This window comes from Haliaeetus leucocephalus, unplaced genomic scaffold (assembly GCF_000737465.1).
Source record: "Haliaeetus leucocephalus isolate CR32 unplaced genomic scaffold, Haliaeetus_leucocephalus-4.0 Scaffold240, whole genome shotgun sequence".
NCBI lineage: Eukaryota > Metazoa > Chordata > Aves > Accipitriformes > Accipitridae > Haliaeetus > Haliaeetus leucocephalus.
This window is the reverse complement of record NW_010972676.1, coordinates 9,227,748-9,246,881: the sequence shown is the minus strand read 5'-3', so window position 1 is coordinate 9,246,881 and position 19,134 is coordinate 9,227,748. Positions and strand designations below refer to the sequence as shown.

Below are 19,134 nucleotides of genomic sequence, written 5' to 3'. Positions count from 1 at the left end.
ATATCAAAGGAAGGAATGTGAGTAAGTAGATTTTTTTCTTTTTAAAGCACAACACACATAAGTTGATAAAATAAGCTAATAAAGATAACCCCTCTGGAGCAGAAGATTTCATACATATTCTGTATTTTATGTGAAAATAATACAGTATTTTTTCTTATTTATTCTCTATATTCCTGTCTTTGAAGATTATTCTTTTTTTATGCATATCTACTTGACAATTTGAAAATTGAAAATGGAAGATTTGGCAATCCACTGCAACTAGTGGAGTCCAGAATAAATACGCAGACCAATTATTGGATAACTCTACAACCTCTGTTTAAGACACAAATGGAAATTATCTTTTTAAAAGTAAAAGTGACATCTGGATATTTAACTTCCACAGTGGATGGAACCAATGCAGTTTCGGCATATACCTTAAATAACCCTCAGTCATGTTGCTATTCGAACAAAACAGCACATTCCCCAAAAAAGGCACAGCGTCTTTAACATCAATAGCTCTTCAACATCATTTGAGAACACCGCATAAAGGCTGAGAAATTTGATGCTTAAAGAACTGCAAATGTCTTGGTTCCTTCAGTGAGGTATAAAATTGAAAACTCAACCTAGAGACATTTAGTAATCTTATTTCCCAGTTACAGACCCACTAAAAGTAACCTATGCCTTCCCAGATAAACAGATCTGACTGTTATGAATAAAACAGAACAAAGCTTCATGGAACTTACTGGATGGTGAGGTCGTAAATGAAAAGTATGAGGTGAGACTACGGCTACAGCAAAGAAACGAAGAAACACAAAGCTGCTCACTGCAGAATACTGTACATGAGGGTCATCTGCAGAGAAAAACCATGAAATGTAACATGCACTAAACTTAATAGGAAATAATGAAGACAGTCAACATACATTTATATTTCAAATCAGAATAGAAAAATCAATGATGAAGTGCATGAAATGAGAAAGGTGATCATGGTAAGAAATGTTCTACTTATAATGGAGGGTTTATTTCTCTGAACAGAAGTTCTCATAAAACTGGCTCATCAGCTCCACTACCAGGAATTATGAGATTATTGCAAGCATTAACATACACAGTGATTAGGTACAGCTGTATGCATGCTGAACCAAAAGAGAAAATACTGTAGTAGTTGCCTTTAAACACTAGGGCTATTGGGTTTATTCACCCATAAACCTAATCACTGATCAACTCAAATACATTAATGCTGCACAACAAATGCAGTCAACACATACAAACAACTTTAATTCCAATTCCAAGGTTGCATCAGAAAAACCATAGTGTTATATAATTTTGATGCTGTAAATGAGGATTTTCTCATTTAGTATTTTGGGTATATTTATACCTTTACACTGGGATATATAGTGGGATCACATTCTTACTCTAATGACTACTTTAACCTGACCTGTCTGGGAAGTTAGCCATTCTGAAAGGACTGTCTTAACTAGAGGAATATATGGTGTCAGTTCCAGTGACAAACATGAATCAGAGAAAGGCTCCAGATTACAAGTATATTCTTCATTTGTAGCTTATTATATGACATTTCAGATTTTAATTGACTGAAGTACAAGAGTATTTCAGACCCACCACATTCTTCCTATATTAAAACCATTCTGAAAGAATAAAACTGTTCTAATACTGGTCACATTACAAATGCATTAAATATTTCACATTATCTACCCTCCTCAAAACTACCCATAAGTAGTAAAGCTACATTCATATAAGTTATGGCTGTGTTAGTCATAGTTAACATAGTTGCAGTTCATGTAGTTAAGATGTAAATACCAAACTTATTTTCCAGTTTACATCTTGCTTCTTTAGAAGCAATAAACAGATCAGCTCTTCCAAATTTCACATAACTTTCAACTAAATTACCTCCTGTATTACTTGTGCTTTTCTTCTATTATCTCAATACTTTTGTTGGCAACTTCTTATTCACTGCTGTCTGGCAGTGTTTCTGACCTGCTACATTTTTGTATCAGAAAATACAAAATTCTTGCTGATTGACCACAAAGCCTTACTTTAACTTACAGACTGACAGAAAAACAAATGCCTGATTGTCAAGGTAAGAAGTTTGGGGCGCAGCTTTGTACAAGGCAAGAATTTAACAATCCCCATAAGGTAAATGCAGAAGTTAAGTATTTCACTCTCAACACCATGTTCAAAAGTTTTTAGAGAGCACTTACTTGGAAATCTTTTGGCAGCCAGATGCCTCAAAGAATAAAAAACATCACACATTAGGGTAGGACAACTTATACTTGACCGCACAATTTCACGGAATACTTTGTCTACATAATAGCGCAGATTTTCCTGCAATTATGAAAAAAGGTATTTTTTCAGACCATTAATATTTGCATTTCTATGGTTCTTTCCTGAACACAAACATAACACTACAATTCCTTTTTTCAAAACGCTGCCTGACTATTCAATTAAGTATTTTAGTATAGTGCATATTTTAAAAGCCTCATAATATTTATATGGGATTACTAGTGTTAAAAGATAGTTTAATGATGTTGACTTATATTGAAGTATATAAGCAGTGTCTGGCGATATACAACTATCTATCGAACCCTGTTTTTGTAATTTGACAATGTTACAAGGAAGGAGCACTTCCCATGCATATCTAGTGAATGTTAATTTAGTTTGTTGCAGCAACTATTGCCTTAAACGTCATCCTCTGGTGAAAGGCAAGTGGCAAGCAAAACTTCAGTGAAAAATGTTAAAGCAGTCCTAATTAGGTACTTCATTATCTGGATGCTGAGTACAGACCATCAGGAATCACAACACCCAACAAATTGATAATGAAGACTGTAATCCTCTGTTTAGTTTCTCTTCCCCATCCAATTTTCCGTTGGACTTTCTCTTTGCTGTTTTCTTAACCAGGGATAAGAAAATACAACTTTTGTTTACTCTGGAATAAGAGAATTATACTGCTACTGTAAGTTACGCATTTTCCATTTCATGGAGCTGCTCTTTAAAATATTTTTCTATCAGATTTTGAGAAAGTTTAAGTTAGGAAAAACACATTTGGAAACTCACCATATTAATTTCTACATTATCCCCTTCTCTTAATTTGATGGGATCTATTTCACAGGGTTTAGGAGACTCACATATCTGAAACAAACAAACAAAACTGTAGGAGTTCAATTTTTCAGACAGAAAGCATGGAAATGCACCTACTTAAAACCAGATTCTGTCCTAGATTTAGGAGTGAAACTCTAAATAGGTTCTCACTACCCGTAACAGCATGCAATAATCATCCTCATTTTCCTGTGTATCTTTTTACATGGATCAATTACATAAAGCATCATGGGGGTAAATTCTGCATTGTGTTAGAGGCTGAAGCAACTGTCATTGACTATTTTCAAGCATCTGGAACATAAATAACAAAAAGCAGCTTCTTCCACTAAACTTAATCAATTATTGCTCAATTTAGCTTTCCTCTAGAATTCCCCCACCTGAGTGATTGCTACCACACAGGGAGCTGTAAGAAGAATGCCTATCGAAGAGACTGGATACCCCCCAGTGGTCTAAGTATCCTGAAAAACGTTTCAGTAGGATCACCTACCTCATCAATAACAGGTTTCAAAGTAACCTTTAAGTAGTGCTTCCCCACTATTTTCATCATTTCATCTACACACCGAGTTGCTAATGAGTTCCCTCTGAAGACTGTGTTTGCTTCTCTGTAAGAAAATAATTGATGTTATTTGAACAGGGAAAAAATAAGAAGCTCAGTTACAAAATGTGATTAATACTTTATCTTGCTATTAAATAATTAATTTTTTGAAAACATTTTTTTCATATATTTCAGTCAGGAGTTCCAGAACCTAGATACCCAGCTTGCAATGGCACTCAGGAACAGAAAGGCAATAAACAAGAATATTACTACAGCTATTAGCAAAACCAGAAACATAAATAAAACTGTAAGGAAAAGCCTAAGAAATTTTAGGCAAAGGAAGTTACAATCCAGTGCTGAACGTGAGAAAGAACAATCGGAGAAAATTCCAAAATATTGAAGACTTAGACCTCACCGGTATACAATTCTTCCTCCAGTAGTCCTGGTGAAAAAAATCTTAGAGCTACACTACACTGATAAACTCAGACACTGTAACCAAAACATTTAATCTAGGGTTATGCTTTTTATTCATTACAGCTGTTGAAGAAAACTGAGAGCCAGCTGTGCAAAATAAGTCTTTCTAATCTGAGAGATTTAGTTTAATCTTTCTTTGTTACAGTTCAATTATAATGGAAAGGAATGTGTGTACTAAAATGCAGTTTAGAAAATTATTTTCCATGAGTCACCTCTTCTACACAGTTAAATTATCTCACCTTATTTAAATCTGGAGTAAGTCAGCTTTGAAATGAATCATCCTGTGGTGACAAAATCCCTTCCACACCTCCACAGGACATGACTCGGGCACCTCAGTGGCCACTACTCAGGTCTACTTCATTTCTTTCCTAACCAGACAGCTGCAAATTCACAGGCCATACACTGCTACTTGGTAAAACACTTGTGTTTGCTACTTTCAAGGCATGCAGGAGGACACCTACTTACTTACAAGGGATCTTTGCAGAAAAAGATTACCCCTCATTTAAGTCACATACTAAAGGAAACGGGATAAGATTCTCAGCAATTTTAAAAGTATTAAGTACCAATCTAGTGACCAGTAAAATTTGAAGAGTGGCCAAATTATGACATTTTAAAATGAAAACTATGTGCTCTTAGACAGAACTCTAGCCTGCTAGCTTGTTATGTTCAGCTGTATACTAGCTCCAAGAAAATTTTACCGAACAGTACACAACCATTAACTCTGACTCCCAGCTTCAATGTGATTTTAACCAATGTTTTTATAAACTAGCATTAAAAGATGAATCTATTCAGTCATTACTGAATAATGAATTGGTAAAATAGACAGTCACTGAGAGAAAGAAATTCAACATGCTTACTTATAAATGTTGCATCACAAAGCCCTATGAAACTCTAAGAATAATTTAAGGTGGCATGACATCACTAAACATGAAATACATACTGGGTGTCCTTCAGATCTAGTTCTGCCACTGCAGCAACAAATGGAACTAGCTTATGGTGGTGTAGCAACAATCGTACAAGAGGCAGAACAGCATCATACTTGTCTCGACAAACTTCACTCAGTATGTAGGCAGCAGATGCAGAAATTGGCTGTGAGAAAGCAGAATATGAAATCATGAGTGAAGGAGTTAAATGTTCTTCATATACTTGGCAAAGTACAGATCCAATCTAACAAGACTATAGATACTGCTTCTTAACAGAAAGTCTCAACATTTGCTGTATAACACGGCAATTAAAAGTTTCCATTCTACAGAAATACTTAATTGAAAATTGGCATTATCTACTCTATCCTTGACATTTAAGAATGAAATTCAGCACCTACTCACCCTTCTCATTCTCCCTAAAGTGTTAGAATGTGGCTTTGTCACAAATTCTAGTAAGAGTCAATAAGCAATTGCTTTAATGTCATATATCTTTATAGGACTTTTAAAACTATAAAAAGAGCACATTAAAATACAGTTCTCACTTCTAAAGTGCGTGTCACCATTCTACAGTTGAGAATTTCAATACAAGAACTGATCAAGTTATTTCACTTAAGTAACAAAGACAGCTGCTGACTGCCACTAGCTAAATACTCAGCTCTTCCTAAACTCCAGTGAAGAAGTATTTGAATATGGGCTAGCAATAATTTTAGTCACAATCTGCTTCCTCTTTACCTTTCTACTCCTCTGCCAGTACTTCGCCAACACTAAAGTGAAGAAAGGCTACAAAAGACCTAGGAATATAAAGGCTGGTTACTATCATTTGATTCCTGCCTCAATGTTATGCTAACCATCTACCACGCTTCTCTCTTTGTCAGACATCCACGTGAGAAATCCAGTCATGCTGATTAACATACTGGGGAAGACAGAAGCAATTTGGAAGAATTGGAATTAGAAATCAATTCTGAAGCAGACCATTTTTGGAAAGGTGATTACCTGCCCCTTCAGTGCCAATAATGACTCAATGTCCCTGGAAAACCACTAAATCCAGGGGGCCAATAGCAGCCAGTGGGAAAATACAATGTTGAAAAGAGCAACCAATGAAAAGAAAGTATTTTATATCTCTTCCAGTCACACAGCACAGATTATTTCACTCTCTCTGCTGGTTCTTCTAAAGTAAGAAGAAAATCTTGGTAGTTTGGAGCAGATATAAATGCTCTACAAGCTGCTTATCTGGTTGTGACAGAAGTAGTTCACGCAAAGGAACAAAAAAATTGTCTAGATCTGCATAGAATCATAGAATGGTTTGGGTTGGAAGGGACCTTAAAGGTCTACTTCATTTCTCTCCTAACCACAGAGCTGCATAATTCACATTGTCTCATACAGGACTGCATAATTCATTTTAAGTTTTCATTTTCAAAGAAGTTTTCAACAGAAGTACCTGAACATCTGATGATTTTAGCAGCAAGTTTCTTAGAGAAGCATAGTATTCGGATGGAAGTACACAGTCTTCAGTATAACAGATATTTAATCTAAGTGATCCCAAATCATCAGTTTTAGAAGACTTGTTCCCATTTTCTCTTGGTTGAAGTAAGTACCTGAAAGCAACAGGTCAATTCTAAAATATTAGATTCACATTTCCTTACTTCAAGTAATTCTACAATAAAGCAAATTATCATATTTAATTATTTCAGTATACAAAAAGTAAGTCTGAAAACTGGCAATAAAATTCACATTAAAAAACTAGAGACAAAAGAAAAAAAGGAGCAGCATCTGATGCACCTTTAGCACATTATGAAACATATATTTATTTTCTTGAATCTTTCCAAACAGTGACACAGAGTATATGTCTTGTAGCTCAACTGGGATAGCAGGAATAGTTAGAAATTATATTGGACCTTCTCATTTTACATCTAGGTTATATTTAGGGTGTTGGACACTGCAGATGGAACAGCTAGTGTCAAGAATTTAAATGGTCTAGTCTGAAGCCAGTAAAAATACATAATATTAACAGCCTGCATTCCTGAGAAACAAGTAAGATTAAAGGGAAAAAAAATTTGTGCTTTTTTCCTACTCTCAATACAAAATACATTAAACAATTCATTGGCTTTTGCTGTAGTTCAACTGTATTCCAACAGGAGGTGCAGCCCTACAAAAATTTTAACAGCTTTTAAAGTAGTGTCACAGTATAGTTTCAACATTCAGCCCAACAAACTGAAATATCTTCAAATATTCTTTTACAATCATTTATGCTTGTACTTCTACAATCAGGAGATCAGACTTTTTTTTAATAATCAGATGCATTGCCCATGAAGGCAATATGAAGTAAAACTGATTTACAAGGAGAACCTCTATTTGACAACATGACTTTTAGGCTTATTTTCCCAGTATTTAGTACTAGTAATACTATTTTATCTGCTGTACTTCAGCTGTATTAAAAAACTTTTTATGTAAATTAGTAATAGTATAAAAAACTAGTTATTTTAAGACACAGAACTGTTTTTGAAAAGCACATCATAATTGGATATGAGGATGTTCAATACAAGGTATGCCTACAAAGTATATTAGCAGACACGAACCTCTCTATTGATGATGCTTCAAGTGAACTGGACATGAGTCAGGTTAATACAAAAAATTACACAAACACAATACACTGATAATGAGTCCATGCTAATATAACCTTTCTCTTAGCAGGTTGTTAACGGAGGCATGTCATTATGTTAATATGGTCATACAGCTTTTGATCAGTTCAGAGCACTGGCAGAGCAAGCCTGTGTCTGCAATACACCATGTAAAAAACAGAAAATACCGACACAAACATTTATTATGTTTAGAATCACATTCAAACACTAAGACTAAAAATCAGAGTTCAACTTTGTCACATCCAAGACACTTGGCAGCCTGCAGTGGGTACATGGAGCAGAGCCGTAATGGTTCCTGGCCAAGACCTGTGTTCCATTTAGATCCTATTTACCCACTTCCTTCCTATGCATTTTCTATGTGGATACACCGGGACTTCCTCCACTCTGTTCTCTGTACAGAAAGGTTCACTAAAAGCAGAATATTCTACACACTTTGAGGCATTTGAATCTGTTGTACTCATTGCTTCCTGCCACTAAGCATTTGGGACAGTAAAGGGGCTAGAGATTGGCTTCTGCTTGCAAGAGCTTCAGAAGGGAAGTTGCTGCTATGTTATAAGCAGAGGTCTTTCCTGAATTCCCTTCATACCTTACCCTTCCAGCTTTTAAATTTCTGTGCCTGCTCCCCTGCAATGACATTGGGTTGGTTCCAGAAAATACTTTCTGAACCTCCCCAAGGAAGTGGGAAATAAAAATTCACGCTTAATGATTATTTTTAAATAAACTCTTCATCAGTCATTCTGGAAGTCTGACTTAGGAATTTAATTACAAGTGATGCAATTCTGAGAAGTTCCAGGTTTGCTGGTTAGGCTGAAAAGCATACACAGATCACTAAAATTCAGCAAGCTGACTGAAAGATAGTTACGTACGTCTTTCCTTTCTTCACTCTCCGCACTTTCCCCTCAAACACATAGAATCATAGAATCATTTAGGTTGGAAAAGACCTTCAAGATCATCGAGTCCAACCATCATCCATGCCCACTAAACCATGTTCTGGAGTACCTTGTCTACGCGCTTTTTGAACACCTCCAGGGATGGTGACTCAACCACTTCCCTGGGCAGCCTGTTCCAATATCTGACAACCCTTTCAGTAAAGAAACTTTTCCTAATATCCAACCTAAATCTCCCTTGCCGCAACTTGAGGCCATTTCCTCTCATCCTATCACCAGCTGACAGAAGAGACCAGCATGAACTATTCTGTGGGAGTGGGCAGACTGGGGTAAGAGAAGACCTAAATGCACCCTATGACAAGGTTACTTTATTGAGCAGGGAAACTTTCTAGAAAGATATTTTACCTAGACTAGAATAGGAAGACATATTTTAATGGATAGTTAGAATAGAATATATCCTTTGCAAGGGAAGATCTGCAACACAGAAGCAAATTCACTTCTGAGCCACCATTTCTCACCATGCTTGAAAGGAATCGTTTCTTAACACCTTCACAGGAACTTTAATTTCTCCTAGAAAGACATCTTGTACCAGATTTCCATTATTCCATAGGTCAACCCTGAAAATAAGAACATTGCTTAATTTTTTTTTCTTCCAGAGAGAAATAAAAATCTTCTAAGTTAACAACAGCTGCCTTACAGCACTAATCCACATGCATGCAGGCAGAAAATGTTAGAAATCTCACTCCATTCTAATTAAAACAAGAAGAATCAAATGAGTGACTTATTAACCCATAAAGAACAGATAAAGAAACAAACAGTGAAAGTTAGAGTTGCAAATCTTGCATCAGTAAATAAAAGTGATATTGGCAACATATATGTATCCTGAGCAGTCTCCACCCCCAAAACTGTGCACAGTTCTTCTCAGGTAATTCAAGTGAACTTTTTAACCAATATATTTACATATCTCTATCTAATCGCTAGAATTTGGCACACTGCAATGCCACACCAACACATGCGCTTGTTTTTCCAAAGAGCAGCTCGTATGCTTACAACCTCAAAAGGAATCACAGACTCCAGACATGCACCTTTGTTTTTTTCTATTACTTCTTACCTCTCTGACATTTCTGACAGACAGCAGTTGGTAAGAAGAACAAAAAAAATTAATACTAGATTTGTTGGGGCATGACTATTTTACTAAATATATTTGCATCTATAATGAAATATACAATTAAGATATTAATGAAGCTAATAGTTAAAAATGCACATACCAAGTTAGTTCTATAATGGCTATTAAAACTAACCACTGAACTCTTCTTCTGATGCCTGTTAGGAAACACATGCTAGCCTTCAAGACTTTTTGTCATTCAGCAGATTTGGTGCATGTATGTGCATGAGCACAATAAAGAAAAGAAACTGAGTACAGGTGCTCTCAACTGTTCTAACTACATAACATAAATACAGACAGACCTGCTCTAAGGGTAAAGGAGCAGAAAAGGGGAACATACTTTGAAGTATTCTTCACATTTGCAAGGAAAAGGTGCAACACAAGTGTTCCTCTAAGGAGCAATCTGAAATCATAAGGATCTCATAAAAGAGGCTTTTCCCTGTTTTAATAAAAACAGCCAACTACATTTGAAACCATAGACCAGCACAAGGTTTGCTGTTACCCTTCAATACAAGTTCTATCATCAGTATTCTGCCCAAAATAATATATATAGATAGGAGGTCCTCATGGCTCTTCACTCACAGGCAAAGGAAACAAATTTAGGCTGCCAGATACACTCTACCACTATTTACTGAAAAACAAAAAAATCTAATCTTCACTAAGAAGCACACTAAAAAAAATCTGAGTAATTTTATATGTTAGAAGGATCTTTTCTACAAGTCTGATGAGTAATTCTCTGGAGTTACACTAAAATAAAACATTTCTTTATTGTCTTGATAAAATATTATGGTTTATTAATAATAAAATAAATCAATTCCTAATCTACGTAACTTACCTGACTTCTAGTTTCTCAATATCTTCTTCTTCAACCTGAAACTGGGACTTTTTGGTATAACTACTGGACCTGGTAACCTGCAAGTAAATTCCTCCTATTAACACACTTTTTACTGTTGTATTATGGATGTCAAAAAACAAAGAAAACCCTGCCTCTTTAAATAGTTACTGTTCCTTTTAGAAAGGAAAAAGTTCCAATTCACCGAACAAACTGCCTTTTGACAGAAAGCAGGTAAAAAATGGGTCAAGAAGGGTTCATGGTGGAGCCTGATGAAGACTAGCTGATGTCTAAGGGAATTATAGTATAGCTCTATTAGAAAAAACAAGAAGGAAGTATGACTTGAAATGGCAAGAATTTCTTTGGTTTCAGCAAGAAAGCGTTGAAGTAAGTTCTGAGATCTTTAAGGAAACAACAAATAAGAAGCCACTCTTCTTGCCCTAGTTATACCACAATTGTAACCTCTTATTTTAACTCTCCTCATTTCTTGACTGATTGCATTCTAAGTTTAACTCCAATAAATCTTAAGTCATAAAGTTATTGGAGTGGTTTGGATTATATTTTTATTCTAATATCTTATTTCCTAAAAAATTACACTCAGTATCCTGAGCAGGTGAACTGAAACACACGCCATGCGCTGATACTCTATATATAAAGCATGGAACAATTTCTCACTGAAGTCCCACAGCAGGACCAGGATCTATACAAACACAGTAAATTACAATACATTTGAGGCACATGTAATAGTTGTACTACTACCAACTCTCAGCTGAACAGTATCGTATGCTTACATGCATACGTAGTTTTTATTACAGAGACAAATCAGATGAAAATTCAAACTCACGATTTGGTTATTGTAGGGTAACTTGTGTAGGACTGAAATCAAATCCTAAATAACATTTTTTTAAATAAAATAATAAAATTAGCCTTTATTGGGTAAAATTGCTACATTGTTTTATTAAAGAAATAAGTTGGGGGTTTTTTTTAGCTCAATGTTCTTGAAAACATTTAAATCAAATTCCACAGGATAGGTTAAAGTTCTCTCAGAACTCCTGATGGCAACAGATGCTATATGAAGTGATTCAAGATAACGAATTACCTTCACATATGTGCTTGTGAGGAAGTAATTTTTCACACAGCAATTGAAGGGGAATACTATTGTCTGGCAGCCCGCAGAAATTTATGTCATTCGCTTACATTTGAGAAGCTAGTAAAAGTTCTTCAATTGCTTGAAGAGAGCTTTCTGTTTAGGTACTGCTATGCAACTTGCTTTAAAAATATTTGAAGGGTTGCATAAAATAGATAAACAGACAGAATACCACACAAAAAGTTACCTCAAAATAAAATGTTTCGTTAAACTGCGGATTGCTTGTTTTCTTCTTTACTTTGGTCTTCTTTTGGTCATTCCTGTTCCAATGTGGTAAAATTTTTACCATAGACAACTTAAACACACAATTATAAAGACATTCTATTGTCAAGAAGGACCCATGCATTTAAGTTAAAACAGTTTTTGTCATTTTAGAGATCATTTTGATGAAGAAAATCTTAACATGAGTTCATCTTCACAATATAGTTTGAAAAGTTAAAATTTCAAGTGCTGTATCTAGTTAATCATGCATCTGTCCAGCTCAAAATTTCTATTTCATTTCACAAATAAGCATAACTTACACATATCCAGTAAAATACATCAACAATTTCCAAAGCATTTCAAACTTAAGTCTGCAGACAATTTCTTTACCACTGCTTGCAGGTTATGAGCACAGTTTTCCTTGTCTTGTTCAACTGCCAATTTCTGTTCTTCCCCACCCTCTTTTGTTGGAGAAATACCCACTACTTCTTTACAGACAGAGGGTTACACCAAGGCACTGAATGTTTTCTTCAGAAGGAATCGCTGCTGATTCTAGACGCTAAACAGCATAGGGTCAAACAAAACAATTGCTTCCCATTCCTTTGTGTTTTATATAGATAATTTTTTTTTAATTTTACATGTTTTATAAAAGAATACAGTCTTATCTAGTTAGTAAAGGGCTATGATAATATAAAAATGCTTTCTAAAAGAAACAAATATAAAATGTGGGGGAAAAGCAGACAAGGGAGAAGAAAAATTGTCCTAAGCATCAACTAACTGTTTTCAGGCGCTGGCCATATAAATATTCCAGTCATAGTACATGAGTCAGACATGCAAGAGATTGGAAAATCTTAACCAGGAACTTCTGTCATATTTGCACATATATTCCCATACCAACAGGGTAAATATTCTGTGGGATCAAGATTCATCCAGTTCCATCTGTATTGCAGGACTCAAACAGGAAATATATGTCAATTTACCTTCTTTGGCAATCAGCACCATGCTTCCTAGGTATAATGGTCAAATCTCCCTAGTCCTCTTAAAAACCCAACCAACCAAAAAAAAGACCCACTAAAGAACACCAACCCAAACCTGAAAAAATGTGATCCTATATTACTAAGGAGGAAAAAATGCCCCATTCACTCAGAGCTTACTCAGGGACAATCCTTCCAAAGCCTTTAAAACACATAAGTTTGCTAGAAGACGTTCTGGTACTATGCTCACAGTGGCAATTCTTCAGTACCAGAGAAAGCAGATGGACTTAGGTTTGATGTTGCAAAAAAGAAAACAACTGAAACCTAGCTGACTTTAGTTGTTATTTGGCAGGGACTTGCAGACAGTGAATGTGTGGGAAATAGGATTTTTCTTAAATGAAAAACCCCAACAGTCATTCAGGATTACAGATCCAAAAAAAGGGAGACATTTAAACTGTGGGACTTTGAATGTAGCATCCTGAAGGTGCTGGCATTAGAAAGGTCTCACCAGAACCTCTACTCTCTTGCTTCCTCCCAACTGCTAAACGTTTGATGCAAATAAACTCACACATTAAGAAAAACAGGGAACAGAGGAAGGCGAGTGAACAATTGACTATATCATCCCATACAGGAATTTGACAGAAGTTAATAGGAAGTACAGTGCAGATATCAAGAGTCCAGTACAAAACCAGAGTAGAAAGAAAGAACCGAGTAACAAATGGTCCTGGACTAATGCAGGCCACTCAGACAGACCAAACACCTTGACAGTATGGTAGGGAAGGGGAGAGTATAGTAACAATGGAAGATGTGATGTACACAGGAAGTATTTTATGATTTTTCTGTATTTTAAAGATTTTGCTTAAAACCTATGACTTTCTTTTCCAGTTTAAGATCACACCATTTTAGATTCATTAATTTTATACTAAAATGTTACCTGGAAGGCCCCACAAGAGAGACTGTTGCATAGGGGTCACAATTCTGTCCATTTATAAGAGGTAACCCATGGCACTCCTTTATTCTACAAGGAAAAGGCAATGAACAGATCAGTGAAGCAATGTCTTTGGCTTAAAAAAATAGAACCCACACAATCCTTTCTTTTCTAAAAGATTTTTTTAGGTCCTGCTGTGTTACCCAGTGATATATACACTGATCCAACATAATGTATGTACATGAAGTAGATAGTAACTACAGATCTCTGGATGGTAATGCAAGGTAATACTCAAGTGTACTATTCAGACGTAGGGGCTCTGTGAGAACAAAATTCTTGGAATTGCTTCGATAAAGACATTCCAGTATCACTGATGCATGGCAAAATCCCAAGTAAAATGAACTGCTATGTTAAGGGAAACTGCAGGCTTCATAAACTTTTAAATTTGATTTCTCAAGGCCCACAAAAAGCTATCTGGCCTCATCCACATGGCAGCAACTACATTTGGAAGGCATTAAAATGGACTCAAATATTTTGCTTTGGCTAAACTACATTCTGAGTTGAGTAAGCTGAGAAATGCAAAGTTATATCCTGAAATGTGATTTAAAATTAAGCATCCAAATCTATTAGTATATAGTCCTGGCATATCTAGGTTTCATCCATACTATTCGGTCACAAAGAGAAAATCAGTTTACCTTTGAAAGAGGGTTTAAAATTTATTTTCAAAGTCTTTTCACAATAGTGCATGATCAAGGTTAAACGGCCCTTTTAAAAATACTGTTTTCTTCCATAAATCATACAATAAGTTGTAAGCTGGTGTTTAACAGGTACAGAGGCACACTGTTCACCACTCCTGATGCAAGAGGGATGGGATGGTTAGGAAGTAATGCTCATGGGGACAGAAGAACATTTTCTGGACCTTTTCTGAAGGCTTGCAATCTTTTTGAATCACCACAGCAGCAACACTACTAGAAAGAGCTGGGTCAGCAAGCTGACTAACCTTCAGATGCTGCCCACATATGAGTATTAATTAAAAACAGCTGGAACAACAAAAGTAAAGCAAAACAGTTTGTAAATTTACAGCAGAAACCAGACTTTCTAGCAAAATGATGCTCTAATGTAGTCATGCGCACTGTAGTATTTTAAGTTTAGAAACATTCAGCAGGACAGACACAAATGAAATATGAATGATATATTCCTGTTCCCCCTTTTTAAAATCACCTATTTTTAAATAATGTATTGCAGAAATTTAACTAAATTAATGCAAGTAAGTTCTGGTTGCCATAATTAGCCAGTTTGAATAAAATCCAAAACCTACGTAACTTGAGGAGAAAATACCTTCCTGCTCTAAGTTCATATAAACAATCAAGTAAATGTTCTAATACTACAATGTGGGCTATTAAAGTTGTGCAGTTCAAGTTAAAGTTACATAGCAGCAAGAGTAGCTACACACTGTTGTTAATTAAATGTTTTCTGTACTGTAGAAAAACAGTGTTAAGAGTAATAAGAGTTGCAAACTCAAACACAAGTGGGGAAACAACAGACACTAACACTCCTGTGCTGCCTCAAAACTCCACCCTTTTTGGAGTATGCACAATTATAAACCAGATGGTATTCCCTCCCCAAAACAGTCCCTTTGTCTTCGCCAGTTCAGGGAACATTTAGTGCTGAACCACTGCACAATCATTTGTTATTTTTCTTCCAGTTTTCAAGCACGTGGCCTTCAGCATTTCAATTATTTTTGAATCACAATGAACCCTACAGTGATTTCAAACCCACCATTTAAACGGGTTCTTGAAACATCCAGTTGTTTCATAAGCATTAATTGATTCCTCCTCCAACACACACGTGACATAGAAGAGTGACGACAAAATTAAACTGTATAGACTTTTCAGTCATTTGGGCTATCTGATCTGAGGCAGCTAGGACTTGGTTCTTTCAGGCACTCAGGCATTTTGTAGCACTGAACATACTGTCTCTGCAGCTCCCAGAGATTTTCTGTTTCAGGTGTGAATCCCGAGTGTACCTATAAGTTAGTGTCAACTTGAATCTCATAGGAAACTCATAGCAGATGGATCAAATCAAACTTATCTGGATAGAATTCAACTATTTTAACAACACAGTTTCTCTTCCTACAGCCTGCGTCATGTTCACCAAGCTCCTGGATTTCTCTAGCAGACAGATATAAGTCCTACAGAAAGCAGTTTCTTTCTCTATGTACAAAGTTTCTCACTCCTTCCCTGATCACTGTACGAATACCCGCATACTTGACATAATGATCCTGTGGGAAAATATGTATTATCATATCAACAAAAACTGATCACAATGCCCTACTTTTGGTTACAGACACAGCTTCTTCCAGCCTCCCTCGTCTTCTTACAGCTTGACCACAACATACACAAACTAAAGGAAGGCTTGTTCGTGATTTCCTGCAAGTTGAAAAACATTTTACTGACAACTACACAGCCTTGCAGCAGAACTAGAATCTCCGGATTCATCATACAGATCTGTCACTTGAAGCTGACTTCATGCTCCAGTCACTTCTCCCTGTGTAGGCAGCTCTACCATCCCCTTTTCATCTCCTGCCCAAGTCCCAGTTCTGTGGCCAGCAAGTAAGGTCTACGTAGCTTAGTGTATTGGGTCTGGCTGAGATGGAGTTAATACTCCCCATAGCAGCCCTCATAGCACTGTGCTCTGCATCATTAGCTAGAAAGGTGTTGATAGCACACCAGTGTTTTGGCTACTGCTGAGCAGTGCTGGCACAGCATCAAGGCTGTCTCTCCAACATTTTTGCCCCCCCCTCAATGGCAGGCTGGGGCAGGGCAAGATCTTGGGAGGGGACATAACCAGGACAGCTGACCTAAACCAACCAAACAGATATTCCATACCATATGACGTCAGCTCAGATATAAAAGCTAAGTTAAGGGAGACGGAAGGGGGGGCATTTTGTCTTCCGGAGCAACCACTACGCGTACTGAAGCCCTGCTTCCCGAGAAGCGGCTAGACATCGCCTGCTGATGGGAAGTAGAGAATAACATCATTTGTTTTTAATTTGCTTTCGCGCGCGCAACCTTTGCTATCACTTTACTAAACTGCCCTTATCTTGACCCACGAGCCTTTTGTTATATTTTCTCCCCCCCGTCCAGCTGAGGAGGGGGAGTGATAGAGCGGCTTTGGTGGGCACCTGGCATCCAACCAGGGTCACTTAGACAGCCTACTCTGTTCCAACATCTCAAAAACCAAACAATACTCCAGTCGCCCTGACCATCAACTCCTAATATTCCCAAATCTTTCCTTTTCAGACCCATCAGGTTCAAGAATTTGTTCCAAATTTATCTCATCTCCTCCCCTTCCACCTCCCACTCTAAGCTAGCCAGTCAAAACCATCCCTTAACTCTCCAGTTACTGCCTGGCATCTGCTTTAGACACATTATTTGACAGCACAGGTAAGTCAACTGAACTGCACTGAAACAGTGGATCCTCCTCCTTCTCTTATGCTCCTGCCTTCCATCTATCACCTATGGTGATTCTGTATGCTAACCTTACAGAAAGCTATTTAGGTTTCAAGCCAGTTTACAGTCAGTTTGGCAACCTGAATTAACCTTGCCATACAGAAGATCTCACAAGCTCCAAAAGCAGTGCAAGGCCAGTAGCCATTAAGGGTAGGAAGCCATAAAATCAACTCAGCACTATCAAACTGGATTGTTACTCCCCAGAGGCTGAATACACAAGGCTGAATTATTGCAGATAGTTTTAAGCTACTAAAACCAGCCTCCAGTAAACAAGTTTTAAAATTTTTGAAGATGTTTGAAGTGGCTCAATTAGAGTAAACTTAACATAAATGGAAAAGTGCAATCTCAACAAGTCTATCAGCTAGCAAATCTCAGAGGAATAGTGCCCCTCCCCAAAGAATCAGGCAAGTGCTGGAACTGCAATCTTCTACAACAGGAAAAAAACCAAACCCCACACACAAAAACCAACCAAAAAAAACCCCAAACACTTTGACCAATCAAAAAAGAAAATAACACTAAATATACATTCCTATTCTGGCAACTATAATAAATGTATTTCCATTATATGGTAAACATTTCAGCTTTGACAAATGGTTTCATCTAGGCTGGCACAAGCAATTTTCATTCAAAAGGCATAAATGGATAGTTTGAAGAAGTATACAGGAACTTGAAAGCCTTTGATTTTATGTTTTAAACTACTACACCTTTATGTAAAGTCTAAGCAATAGCTAACAGAAGGTCTTTTGTTCTTTTCTCAAACTACTGATCAGTTACGGTACAGTGCAAGAGATCTTTCAGTTTACATTAATTCTTGGTTCACATCTCAGTAGTTTGTTCTGCAAGAGGAGTTTCATACAGGAAGTATGAGCCTTTCAGATACAACTGCCTTATGTTCAGCTCCCAAGATGAAAATAAGTCCTTAAAAAGACAGAGCCCACAATAAACCCCCTAAATGACTGAGGGACTTTATTTCCACCATTCAAATCAACTGAAATCCTCCTAGTGCAGGAACGAAGTAACTGCAGCCATTAGGATTTGTACACTTCATTAAAATTGTTATGTTCCCTAAAACAACTTCATGCAAGCAGATAGACAGGACTGTAACAAACTGACAAGTCAATTTAAGATAGTATAGTGTGTAATTTATTTAGAAAAGTGAAAAAAAAAAAAAGACAAAATTAGCTGTAATAAGCCATTCCCAGGCTTTCAAGTATTTGGATTGTAAATACATAAAACTGTTTCTTTCAGAGTTGAAGTCATATTAAACACAGAGAAGGCAAGTACTACTATCCAATAGCCTAATTTGGCAAGAAATCATTCAAGTATCATCTGTATCAGCAGCAGCAAATATGCAAACAATGGTCACACAAACTTGTTTTTACAGACCCCCAGAAAGGAGAGCTGCAAGCATGTATTTTTGAAATGTGCTACTCTACATGCCATTGTGGTTTTGAAAAAAGAGCCCACACTGAGTCAGCAGTTATCTATTGCATTATCTTTTTCCCCTCCTCATTCACACATTAGGAAAGGAAACACCTAGTATCGGAGACAAAACAAAATTTTAATTCAGAAATGGTCTGTGGGTTTATCTGCATGAAATTTAACAGCAAGTTTCCAATTAATACAAAAATTATGTGTAAAAAATCAGAGTTTAGCCCACTGTAAGTCTCTAAGCCCTTCACCAAAGGAAGATTAACTTTTATGCTTGTATTTTAAAAAATGTGTAAGGACTGCATTGATATAAGATAAGCAATTACAAGCCTTAACTTGACTTCCTCCAGGGAAAAATGTATTTCAAAATAATGTTTTCAGAATGTTTATACAACCTGA

At 36.5% G+C, this 19,134-nt stretch overlaps 1 protein-coding gene across 1 annotated transcript in view; it reads right to left on the bottom strand.

The window, feature by feature from the left end:
• Window positions 1-19,134, bottom strand: part of RASA2 (RAS p21 protein activator 2) — a 46,596-nt gene that overhangs the window by 9,588 nt on the left and 17,874 nt on the right. Inside the window, exons 5-14 of the mRNA XM_010568333.1 lie at window positions 13,799-13,882; window positions 11,877-11,949; window positions 10,546-10,622; window positions 9,064-9,162; window positions 6,458-6,614; window positions 5,037-5,185; window positions 3,575-3,689; window positions 3,046-3,120; window positions 2,193-2,316; window positions 723-829 (exon numbers count right to left, since the gene is read on the bottom strand). Coding sequence (XP_010566635.1) covers window positions 723-829; window positions 2,193-2,316; window positions 3,046-3,120; window positions 3,575-3,689; window positions 5,037-5,185; window positions 6,458-6,614; window positions 9,064-9,162; window positions 10,546-10,622; window positions 11,877-11,949; window positions 13,799-13,882 — 1,060 coding nt within the window. The remainder of the gene's footprint in view (window positions 1-722; window positions 830-2,192; window positions 2,317-3,045; window positions 3,121-3,574; window positions 3,690-5,036; window positions 5,186-6,457; window positions 6,615-9,063; window positions 9,163-10,545; window positions 10,623-11,876; window positions 11,950-13,798; window positions 13,883-19,134) is intronic.